The 12872-nt window shown below is 39.6% G+C and overlaps 1 protein-coding gene across 4 annotated transcripts in view; it reads right to left on the bottom strand.

Moving 5' to 3' along the window:
* SLC12A6 (solute carrier family 12 member 6) overlaps nt 1-12872 on the bottom strand; it is an 87137-nt gene that overhangs the window by 65091 nt on the left and 9174 nt on the right. Inside the window, exon 1 of one of the 4 annotated variants that reach the window (XM_027083776.1) lies at nt 4423-4659. The exons of 2 other annotated variants lie outside the window; for them this stretch is intronic. In XM_027083776.1, coding sequence (XP_026939577.1) covers nt 4423-4546 — 124 coding nt within the window. In that variant the 5' untranslated portion in view covers nt 4547-4659. Of the gene's footprint in view, nt 1-4422; nt 4660-12872 lie in introns of those variants that run through there. One more of the 4 variants, XM_027083777.1, reaches the window with a different exon arrangement.

Raw genomic sequence — 12872 nt, 5'->3', positions numbered from 1 at the left:
GGCAAGTCCAGCAGTTAAAATCTGCCCAATCCATAGACACTACAAGATCTGATGAGGGAATTCCCTGGTGGTCTAGTGGTTAGGACTCGTCACTTTCACTGCGGAGGCCCAGGTTCAACACCTGGTAGGGGGACTAAAATCCCAGAAGCCGCACAGTGTGGTGCTAAAAAAAAAAAAAAAAATCTGATGAGTGAGGGAGATCTGGAACAATTATTACACAGAAATATTTAAGCTCAATAAATATTTAAATAAATGAATGAATGTAACATTTATACCTGATTAAGTAAACGCAATAAACAGTAAAACTCTTGCATTATTCCTGTAAAAAAAAAATCACAGGGCTTCCCTGGTGGCGCAGTGGTTGAGAGTCCGACTGCCGATGCAGGGGACACAGGTTCGTGCCCCGGTCCGGGAAGATCCCACATGCCGCGGAGCGGCTGGGCCCGTGAGCCATGGCCGCTGAGCCTGCGCGTCCGGAGCCTGTGCTCCGCAATGGGAGAGGCCACAACAGTGAGAGGACCGCGTACCGCAAAAAAAAAAAAAAAAAAAAATCACAGATTGCATAATGTTTACATCAAACCCTATGACCCATGCACATTAAGAGATAAAGCAACTTTCTCTTATTTTTCAAAAGCCAGGACTTGGCATCATGGTGAGATGGGAAGCACATAAAATTTAGTAATTTTGAATACAGGCTCTGCTACTACTCACCACGTAGCTTTAGGCAAGTTGCTGTCAACAGCCTCAGTTTCATTATCTCTGAAAAGGTAATAACAGGGACTTCCCTGGTGGCGCAGTGGTTAAGACTCCCCAGCTCCCAATGCAGAGGGCCCGGGTTCGATCCCTGGTCAGGGAACTAGATTCCACATGCATGCTGCAACTAAGAGCCAGCGAGCCACAACTAAGAAGACTTCATGCCGCCACTTAGAGCCGGCACAACCAAATAAATAAAATAAATATTTAAAAAAAATAAAACCACCACAACAGAGATTAAAAAAAAAAGGCAATAACACCCACTATCCCACAGAATGGGGAGAGGATAAAATTAACACTTCACTAAGTAGCTTCATCCCTTAGCTCTTTTTACCACATGACCAATGTGCTAACTACTTTAAACTTCTGTTTCCCACATGCTCTACACCTTCCTCTTATTCCTTCTAATTGTTCCTACTGCTTGCAATCTCCTTGTCTAGACCTGCCTTCAAGAATCAGTTGTGTCCTGTCCTCTGAGATACCTGTCCAGGGTCCCCTCTGGGCAATATTATAATCCTCTCCAGAATTTGTGATCCAAAGCGGTTTCTTTTTGTTTTTATTAAACCATTAATCACAATATAATAAGTAAATGGTAGCTCTTATTTTTGAGTGTTGTGTCACACACATGTTAAGTGCTTTATGTTCATTTTCCCATTAATTCACAACCACCCTGTGAAGTAAGTAATACTGTTATTCCCTTTATCAATGAGTAAAGTAAGGCTTAGAAAAGTTAAATAACTTGCCCAAAGTCACTCAAGTAATAATTAATACATATTAGCACTGCTCCTAATTAGGTAGCCATTCTGCTGCCTTTGGTGGGGAACTTATACTTCCTTTGCCTTTGTAGCCTTAGGAAAAAAGTACACCTGGCATGAACATGTGTTTAGTGAATAAAAAAAGGAAAAGAACAAGTCTGTACACTGAATTGCCTATTGTGTGTAATTCACCTGGACGTGGAGGTACAAAATTATCCAACAAAATCTCTACCCTCAAGCAGCCTACAGTCAGTCTATCTGGGAGAGAGACTAGTGAACAGGTGATTGCAATACAGTGTGGTACATGCTATTTCTATGGACAGGCTTCAGAGAAAACATAGGAGAGGGCACCTAAACTGGATGGGAGGAGGAATATAGTCAAGAAAGATGTTAGGTTAAGTCTGAGTTTCTGCTTTTCCCTTCAAAACCAAAATTAAGTAGGATTTTACTAGACTGGCATTCTAGTAGCTGGCATGGCAGGGATGAATGTACTTTTTGTTAAAACTGAAGTATAGTTGACTTACAATATTATATTAGTTTCAGGTGTACAACATAGTGATTTGATATTTTTATACATTACAAAAGGATCACCACAACGTACATCTTTTTAAAATTAGTTTAGATTATGTCTACATTTATATTTCTATTTTATCTCAAATTACCTGTCTAGTTCAAATAAATATCATCTTCTAAAAAAACACATTTTAAAGGATGATCTGCTTTCTAAATATGTTCAATTTATATGACAGTACATCATATTTTTCTCTCCTCACAAAGGAGAAACAATAAAAAAAAGGGACTGGTTCCATAACTGGCTAGTATGAGAAGTGCTTGCAACAAAACCACAATCCATTTAGGATTTTAACTCAGAAGAACAAGTGGCTACAACTTATCACATCTCAAGTAACTGCTCCGAAACCACTATCTATCCTCAAGAACATTTTACTAAGCAAAAACCAAACCAAAACAAAACAAAAACAAAAAAACACAAACAAAAAAAACTGAGGTTTTCCCCATATACGTTTCCTTCCTTCCGCACCCCCGCCCCCCCCTGTCTAATTTAACCCTACAATAATGGTATACAATTTAGATAATGGATTTCCATCAGTTGTTCACTTAACCAAACAATAGTTCATTCAAGTGGATACTTTCTGGGCTGTCATGGAAAACGCCAAAATAAAATGCCTTATTAAATTCGAGTTAGATTATATCTGTCACTTCTTCCTTGTCCAAAACAATTACTATGAAAGAAAATAAATTAAGCCTAGCACTGTCACTTATTACAATGTTGGTTGCTATAAAAATTTTTTTACCAGTTTTCTTGGTGGTTACTAATAGATTAAATGATTTCAACACTGTTCTAATCTGAAGAAAGCAGATTTCCCCAAACATTATGGGACCAGTAAGGATGAAATAATAAAATAAAGTAGAGGTGATAAGGAATGCACTTGTTTGCGTTTTGTGGGATTAGTGAGACAACAGCAAAAACAAAAGCTTAATGGGATTAAAATCTAAGGACAGCAAACACAATCAAGAAAGTGCAGCTTCGAACACACAATCACAAAAGAGAACCTAACTTCTTTAACCTAGAGTTTGCAGAGAATCGGGTTCAAGTACAAAGTAGGTTAACCTTCTTGTCTTTTTTTTAATTGAAGTATAGTTGATTTACAATGTGTTATTTTCATCTGTACAGCACGATTCAGTTTATATATATATATATATATATACACACACTTTTATATGTATTCTTTTTCAGATTCTTTTCCCTTATAGGTTATTACAAAATATTGAGTATAATTCTCTGTGCTACACCTTAGGTCCTTGTTGAGGTTAACCTTACTTTCAACTTATCACCCTATTTATTTAGCAAAATGAAAAATAACCTGGTGGGAAAAAAAAATAACCTGGTGGGCAAAGAGTTTCCACAAAACCTTTCTTATCTTCCCCTAGTAAATTCTCTCACTAAAAGGAAAAGATAAACAAACGGAACTTTTCTTGATAAGCCTTATCTTTAAGTTAGAGATTTTTAAAAATTCATGAATGCTTGCTAGGACAAGAGAGGGTCAACAGCAGTTTACAGCAAAGAACTGTGATGTTACTTGCTACAGGGGACAGTTACAATCATGAAATCCAAAGGAATTGTAAGAGATTTTTATTCCCTTAACCTTTATTCACGCACTAGAAGAGTTTTCGACAATTTATGAAACTTACAGACTTAAAATATAAAGGGCTTCAAACTATGGCTGTATTTAATACCATAATGTTAACTCAGATTTTAATGGCATGTTAAAAATTCAAAACCACAATTCCCCCCAGTAAATGTAACCATTACCATTTAGAGAAAATAATAGGGATAATCACATTTGTCAAATTTATTTAACCTGAAGCTATGTTAGTCACCATAATGACCTACTGTACTTTTGTTCTTTCATTAAAGAATTCTCAGACCATTCACTATTGAGTTACTGTTTAACTGGTAAACTGAGGCAAAATACTGAATAACTTGCAAAGTCACAAGTGCAAAGTCCACTGTACAAAACTACTGAACCAGGCTCCCTGTTTATGTACTCTTCCAGATATAATTTAAACTGAGCAAAAGATGAATTCTAAATTCCGCATAAATTGCCTCTAACTGTGCCTTTCTTTTTGCTTGAAAACGCTTTTCATACATTGCCACCGATTCAGTTTCACCTGTAGGTAATGAACACAGAACTCATTGTGGGGGAAAACAAACCAGAATGTGAAAAAAGTAAGATAAGTTATCAGATATACAAGGGAGTGAAACAGTTGATTGAAAAGTACTTTAACCACAATACCTTTTCTCCATTCTTAAAAGAGTCATTTTGAATATTTTAGTTACTATTTCTTTCACGAAAACCCCCAGTTTCCCAATGCTCCCACATTGAGTACTCACCTGATTCATCTGAAGGCTGAATCCGGGCTTTTATTTCTGCTAAGCTGGGCTCCCCCTCTTGGGAGACCGATGCTGCTGCCCCCTCCTCTGTATCCTCTACCTTAGTCACGGTGAAGTGCGGCATTGCTGTAGTTAGGAACCCGTGCTCTCCCTATATTTAAGCTTTCTTCCAGTCTACCTTCCCTGCCTACCTCTTCCTTGCTGTGCCCTTTCCGACTCTGATCACTGCCCACAGGAGACCTAGCCTGGGAATCGGGAAGTACTTTCAGCTCACGTGACCTACAGCCCCAAGGGAGTGGAACCTAGAAGACACGCCTTCCACAGTGTTTACCATTCACTTAAAAGGATTAAGCACTCCACCTCTTGCTTATTGTTATTAAACTCTAAGAATCCCAAGAACTGTTTAGGCTGCTTTCCCAGAGCTGCCAATGGCTGGAGAGTGGGCAGAATGCATGGAACTCCGCCCACTGTGTGCTCACCCTCCTGTTTCCTTAAGTTATTTGCACGTCGGGATCTCAACCTCTGCTCTCATATCTCACAGGAGAAAGATTAGGGAACAGTTCATTTTGTAAACTTTTCGTTTTAAAGAAAGACTTACACTTACATTAATTTAGAAAATTAAACTATTTGTAAGCTTCTGTTGTTGCTTTATTTCAAAGCATACTGAAACTACTCATACAAATCAATAAAAGTTTTTTCTTATCTTTCAGATAAGAACATTCACTTGGCAAGTATTTAATGAATATCTATATATTTTATACAAGATATAGTTCTAGATGCTATAGTGTATACAAGGACATCCAAGAAGAGACATTAACTTTCCCGAAAGTCCAAGTTGTTTAAAAGAGCAAAATATTTTTAAAGGGAAGAGTTCAGAATTTTTTGTACTGTACAGAGTTTAAACATTGTGTTTTAAAGAAAAAAAAACAAGAAAATCCCTGATTAAGAGGTGTACAGTTCCTTCAGCACACACTTAAAATAACATACTTGACTTTATCAGATAACTGTGTTCTCAGTTGATGACTTTAACTACAGAGTATAAGGCCCTATCTCTGCACCTAGACAAGGGAGTTCAGTAACTTGAGCTCTGTGCTATTTTCCATTAATGATGTAATATGAGGGCTTTGTTGTTAGTAACACCTGACAAACAAGACTGCACTAAATTTAAAGAAGAATGATGGTTTATAATCCCCATTTATTCCAGTATATACCACTTCTAAAAGAGAATGAAGCCAGTAGTTGTTAAAGACCTACTCTGTGCTCTGCACTGCACTAGAAACTTTCTATTATGATCTCATTTAATCATCACAGCAACAGAAACATTAGGCTAGGAACTTGCCCAAAGTCACAGAGTTTGTAAATGGTGAAGCCCCACTTAAAAACCTCTAATACTCTTGTTGGTAGGCAGCATAGAAGTTTCATAGAAAGAAAACTCATATACACTTACCTCATTTTATTTCATGGGCTCCTGTTTAACACTGGTTTGTAATCTTGGCAGCACCATTGGTATCACCTGGGGAGATTTTAGAACAACTAATGCCTGGTCCCATCCCAGCTATTCTGATATAATTCCTCTGGAGTAGAACCTGGGCAAAAGGACCTGTAAAAGTTCCCTCAGGTGGTTCTAACAGGCAGCCAAGGTTGAGAACTATCAATACTACAAGAGAAACGTTTGTCACTTGAGAAGCCTTTGAAACTGCTTTTTATCTCTGATAGAAACTAAATCAGGTGTGGTAGTGCCCTTGGTGATTTTTCCATATTTACAACTCAGGTAGCTACTCTGCTGATTTACTCAAAGGAACTACCAAATTGTCAGAGTTCAACATTATATTCTAGGTTCCAAATTTATTAATACCTTAGTGCCATTGGATATTTCCAATGGGATCTTACTTTTCATATTTAATTTATTAAGAGAGTTGAACTGTGGCTAATCTTTTATAGTCAGTGGACAGAAACAATGACTCATGTTTATAAATCTATGTACAGCTTGTACACATAAGCCTATGTACAAATGTTATCCTGTCACCTCTCCCCTCTAAAAAAAAACCCCAAACTAAACAAGTAGGAACGTAACAAATTCCTGTTAAAACGATGAGTAATTTATTTACCAACTTGAGAGAGAGCTAACTTACCAATAGTTCTCTCCTAGACTGGACTGTAGATAACAGTGCAGGGGCATAAAATATTCAAGGCAAGGTTAAAGTAATATAGAAAACGTTGCGGGCGGGGAAAGTGGCAAAGAAGAGACGTGTAAGTGCTATATAGGAACAGTGGTTAGACAGAGAAGGTGGGATGTAAGAAACAGCTATTTAAAGTACAACAAACTACAACAAAGAGTATACCATTCCACAGCCACCATGATGGCTAAAACTGGTAAGACTGACAATTTTGGTGAGAATGTGGAATGAAAGGAACTTTCATACATTGTTACTGGAGTGTAAATTGGTTCACCCACTTTGGAAAGGGGTCTGGTACTTTCCCCTATAATCCAAGAATTGCACTCCTCGGTATTTACCCCCCTGAATGAAAATAGTATAAGAATGTTCACAGCAGTTTATTAACAATAGGCCAAAACTGGAAACCCAAGTGTATATCCACAGGAGAATGGATAAACTCTGATATATTCATACAAAGGATTACTATTCAGCTATAAAAAGGAATGAACCACTGTGATACCTACAACAATATAGGTGAATCTCAGAAACATTATGCTAGGTGAAAGAAGAGTACATAAACAAAAGTTTTTGTTTATGTTTTTTTGTTAAGAGTACTTAAACAAAAGAGTACATAATATATGGAGCCACTAATAGGAAGTTTTAGAGCTGGCAAAAGTAATGTGGTGCAAAACCAACAGGACAATGGTTGCCTTTGGGGGAATGGAAGTGGAGACGGGGCATGAGAGAACTTCGCAGAGTGATGGTAATATTCCACATCTTGATAGAGTTTAAAGTTCCACAGGCATATGCATTTGTCAAAATTCAGTCAATCTTCACTTAAAATTTGTGTATTTGGGCTTCCCTGGTGGCGCAGTGGTTGAGAGTCCGCCTGCCGATGCAGGGGACACGGGTTCATGCCCTGGCCCGGGAAGATCCCACATGCTGCAGAGCGGCTGGGCCCGTGAGCCATGGCCGCTGGGCCTGCGCGTCCGGAGCCTGTGCTCCGCAACGGGAGAGGCTGCAACAGTGAGAGCCCCGCATACCGCAAAAAAAAAAAAAAAAATTGTGTATTTCATGGTATGAAAAGTTTAACTCAAAAGAAAAAAAGCTGCAAACAGATACTGAATTCTAACTAACAATCTGATTTTGAAGTATTTGGGAAAAATGAACTGATATCTGCAATTTGAACCCTGAAACCTTGAAATGCATATACTAAGATAAATGGATAGACATATGACAGGAAAAGTATTATAAAATACTAATGATAGATTCTGGGTGGTGAGTATACAAGTGTTCACTCTAAGTCTTGCAATTTTCTGTATTTTTGAAATTTTTCATAATAAAATGTTGAAAAAATACAATAAACTGACACATGAAAATGAATAGGCAAGTCAAAGACTGGGAGAAAATATTCATAAAACATATGCTTGGGCTTCCCTGGTGGCGCAGTGGTTGAGAGTCCGCCTGCCGATGCAGGGGACATGGGTTCGTGCCCTGGTCCAGGAAGATCCCACATGCCGCGAAGCGGCTGGGCCTGTGAGCCATGTCCGCTGAGCCTGTGCGTCCAGAGCCTGTGCTCCACAACGGGAAAGGCCACAACAGTGAGAGGCCCGCGTACCGCAAAACAAAACAAAAAACAAAAAAACATATGCTTGACAAAGGACTTGTATTTTGAGTATACAAAAATCCCCTACAACTTAATAATAAAAAGACAACTCAACAGAAAATGAGCAAGGGCTTCCTTGGTGGAACAGAGGTTAAGAATCTGCCTGCCAATGTAGGGGACACAGGTTCGAGCCCTGGTCCGGGAAGATCCCACATGCCGCGGAGCAACTAAGCCCGTGCACCACAACTACTGAGCCTGAGATCTAGAGCCCATGGGCCACAACTACTGAGCCTGGGGGCCACAACTACTGAGCTCGCATGCCACAACTACTGAAGCCCGTGCACCTAGAGCCCATGCTCCACAACCAGAAGCCACCACAATGAGAAGCCTGCACACCGCAACAAAGAGTAGCCCCTGCTCGCCACAACTACAGAAAGCCTGTGCGCAGCAACGAAGACCCAATGCAGCCAAAAATAAATAAATAAAATTAATTTTTAAAAAAGAAAATGAACAAAAGATTCAAACAGACAATTCACAAAGGAAGCTATACACATGGCTAATAGCACTTGAAAAACTGCTCAGTGGCCATCAAGGAAATGCAAATTAAAATCACAATTAAAACTGTTGGCAAGGGGCTTCCCTGGTGGTGCAGTGGTTAAGAATCCGCCTGCCAATGCAGGGGACATGGGTTCGAGCTCTGGTCCAGGAAGATCCCACATGCAGTGAAGAAAATAAGTCCATACACCATAACTACTGAGCCTGCGCTCTAGAGTTGGCAAGCCACAGCTACTGACCCCACGTGCTACAACTACTGAAGCCCGCGTGCCTAGAGCCCGTGCTCCGCAACAAGAGAAGCCACTGCAATGAGAAGCCCACGCAACACAAAGAAGTGCGGCCCCCACTTGCCACCACTAGAGAAAGCCTGCGCACAGCAACAAAGACCCAACACAGCCAAAAATAAATAAATAAAATAAATAAATCTATAAAAAAAAAACTGTTGGCAAGGATGTAGAGCAAATGTTGACGTGAATGTTGGTGTGATGACTTTGGAAGAATGTCTGGCAGTTTTGTGGGGTTTTTTTGCAGTACGCAGGCCTCTCACTGTTGTGGCCTCTCCCATTGCGGAGCACAGGCTCCGGATGCACAGGCTCAGCGGCCATGGCTCACGGGCCCAGCGGCTCCGCGGCATGTGGGATCTTCCCAGACCGGGGCACGAACCCATGTCCCCTGCATCGGCAAGCGGACTCTCAACCACTGCGCCACCAGGGAAGCCCTGGCAGTTTTTTAGTAAGTTTAAACATACACTTACCCTATGACCCAGCAATTCCTTTTTTTTTGTTTGTTTTTTGTTTTTTGCGGTACGTGGGCCTCTCACTGTTGTGGCCTCTCCCGTTGCGGAACTCAGCGGCCATGGCTCACGGGCCCAGCCGCTCCGCAGCATGTGGGATCTTCCCGGGCCGGAGCACGAACCCGCGTCCCCTGCAACGGCAGGCGGACTCTCAACCACTGCGCCACCAGGGAAGCCCCAGCAATTCCTTTTCTAGGTATCTACCCAAGAGAAATAAAAGCTAAATCCACAAAAAAAACTTTTGAACATGTATGTTTTTAGCAGCTTTATTCATAACAGCCCAAACAGGAAAGAGCCTAGGTATCCATCACAAGATAAACAACCTATAGTATATTCATACAATAGACTATATTACCCAACAATAACCAGGAATGAACTACTGATACATTCAACAACATAGCTGAATCTCAAAAACATTAGAAATTATACATCACACATTAATTATACGCACACTTTAGTGTTTAGGTGTGAAGCACATTGATGTCTGCAACTCATTTTGAAATGCTTCAAAAATGGATGGATCAATGGAAGGGATGAATATGTGATAAAACAAATATAGCATGTGCCAATAAAATGGACAATCTGGAAGAAATGGACAAATTCTTAGAAATGCACAACCTTTGGAGACTGAACCAGGAAGAAATAGAAAATATAAACAGACCAATCACAAGCACTGAAATTGAAACTGTGATTAAAAATCTTCCAACAAACAAAAGCCCAGGACCAGATGGCTTCACAGGCGAATTCTATCAAACATTTAGAGAAGAGCTAACACCTATCCTTCTCAAACTCTTCCAAAATATAGCAGAGGGAGGAACACTCCCAAACTCCTTCTACGAGGCCACCATCACCTTGATACCAAAACCAGGCAAGGATGTCACAAAGAAAGAAAACTACAGACCAATATCACTGATGAACATAGATGCAAAAATACTCAACAAAATACTAGAAAACAGAATCCAACTGCACATTAAAAGGATCATACACCATGATCAAGTGGGGTTTATTCCAGGAATGCAAGGATTCTTCAATATACGCAAATCTATCAATGTGATAAACCATATTAACAAATTGAAGGAGAAAAACTATATGATCATCTCAATAGATGCAGAGAAAGCTTTCGACAAAATTCAACACCCATTTATGATAAAAACCCTGCAGAAAGTAGGCATAGAGGGAACTTTCCTCAACATAATAAAGGCCATATATGACAAGCCCACAGCAAACATCATCCTCAATGGTGAAAAACTGAAAGCATTCCCACTAAGACCAGGAACAAGACAAGGGTGCCCACTCTCACCACTCTTATTCAACATAGTTTTGGAAGTTTTAGCCACAGCAATCAGAGAAGAGAAGGAAATAAAAGGAATCCAAATCGGAAAAGAAGAAGTAAAGCTGTCACTGTTTGCAGATGACATGATACTATACATAGAGAATCCTAAAGATGCTACCAGAAAACTACTAGAGCTAATCAATGAATTTGGTAAAGTGGCAGGATACAAAATTAATGCACGGAAATCTCTGGCATTCCTATATACTAATGATGAAAAATCTGAAAGTGAAATCAAGAAAACACTCCCATTTACCATTGCAACAAAAAGAATAAAATATCTAGGAATAAACCTACCTAAGGAGACAAAAGACCTGTATGCAGAAAATTATAAGACACTGATGAAAGAAATTAAAGATGATACAAATAGATGGAGACATATACCATGTTCTTGGATTGGAAGAATCAACATTGTGAAAATGACTCTACTACCCAAAGCAATCTATAGATTCAATGCAATCCCTATCAAACTACCACTGGCATTTTTCACAGAACTAGAACAAAAAATTTCGCAATTTGTATGGAAACACAAAAGACCCCGAATAGCCAAAGCAATCTTGAGAACAAAAAAAGGAACTGGAGGAATCAGGCTCCCTGACTTCAGACTATACTACAAAGCTACAGTTATCAAGACGGTATGGTACTGGCACAAAAACAGAAAGATAGATCAATGGAACAGGATAGAAAGCCCAGAGATAAACCCATGCACATATGGACACCTTATCTTTGATAAAGGTGGCAGGAATGTACAGTGGAGAAAGGACAGCCTCTTCAATAAGTGGTGCTGGGAAAACTGGACAGGTACATGTAAAAGTATGAGATTAGATCACTCCCTAACACCATACACAAAAATAAGCTCAAAATGGATTAAAGACCTAAATATAAGGCCAGAAACTATCAAACTCTTAGAGGAAAACATAGGCAGAACACTCTATGACATAAATCACAGCAAGATTCTTTCTGACCCACCTCCTAGAGTAATGGAAATAAAAACAAAAATAAACAAATGGGACCTAATGAAACTTCAAAGCTTTTGCACAGCAAAGGAAACCACAAACAAGACCAAAAGACAACCCTCAGAATGGGAGAAAATATTTGCAAATGAAGCAACCGACAAAGGATTAATCTCCAAAATTTACAAGCAGCTCATGCAGCTCAACAACAAAAAAACAAACAACCCAATCCAAAAATGGGCAGAAGACCTAAATAGACATTTCTCCAAAGAAGATATACAGACTGCCAACAAACACATGAAAGAATGCTCAACATCGTTAATCATTAGAGAAATGCAAATCAAAAGTACAATGAGATATCATCTCACACCAGTCAGAATGGCCATCATCAAAAAATCTAGAAACAATAAATGCTGGAGAGGGTGTGGAGAAAAGGGAACCCTCTTGCACTGCTGGTGGGAATGTGAATTGGTTCAGCCACTATGGAGAACAGTATGGAGGTTCCTTAAAAAACTACAAATAGAACTACCATATGACCCAGCAATCCCACTACTGGGCATATACCCTGAGAAAACCGAAATTCAAAAAGAGTCATGTACCAAAATGTTCATCGCAGCTCTATTTACAATAGCCCGGAGATGGAAACAACCTAAGTGCCCATCATCGGATGAATGGATAAAGAAGATGTGGCACATATATACAATGGAATATTACTCAGCCATAAAAAGAAACGAAATTGAGCTATTTGTAATGAGGTGGATAGACCTAGAGTCTGTCATACACAGTGAAGTAAGTCAGAAAGAAAAAGACAAATACAGTATGCTAACACATATATATGGAATTTAAGAAAAAAAAATGTCATGAAGAACCTAGGGGTAAGGCAGGAATAAAGACGCAGACCTCCTAGAGAACGGACTTGAGGTTATGGGGAGGGGGAAGGGTGAGCTGTGACGGAGCGAGAGAGAGTCATGGACATATACACACTAACAAACGTAGTAAGGTAGATAGCTAGTGGGAAGCAGCCGCATGGCACAGGGATATTGGCTCGGTGCTTTGT

This window comes from Aethalodelphis obliquidens, unplaced genomic scaffold (assembly GCF_003676395.1).
Source record: "Aethalodelphis obliquidens isolate GAN/ISIS:26980383/991018 unplaced genomic scaffold, ASM367639v1 scaffold51, whole genome shotgun sequence".
Lineage (NCBI taxonomy): Eukaryota > Metazoa > Chordata > Mammalia > Artiodactyla > Delphinidae > Aethalodelphis > Aethalodelphis obliquidens.
The sequence above is the reverse complement of the archived record's forward strand: the minus strand, read 5'-3'. Positions and strand labels throughout refer to the sequence as shown.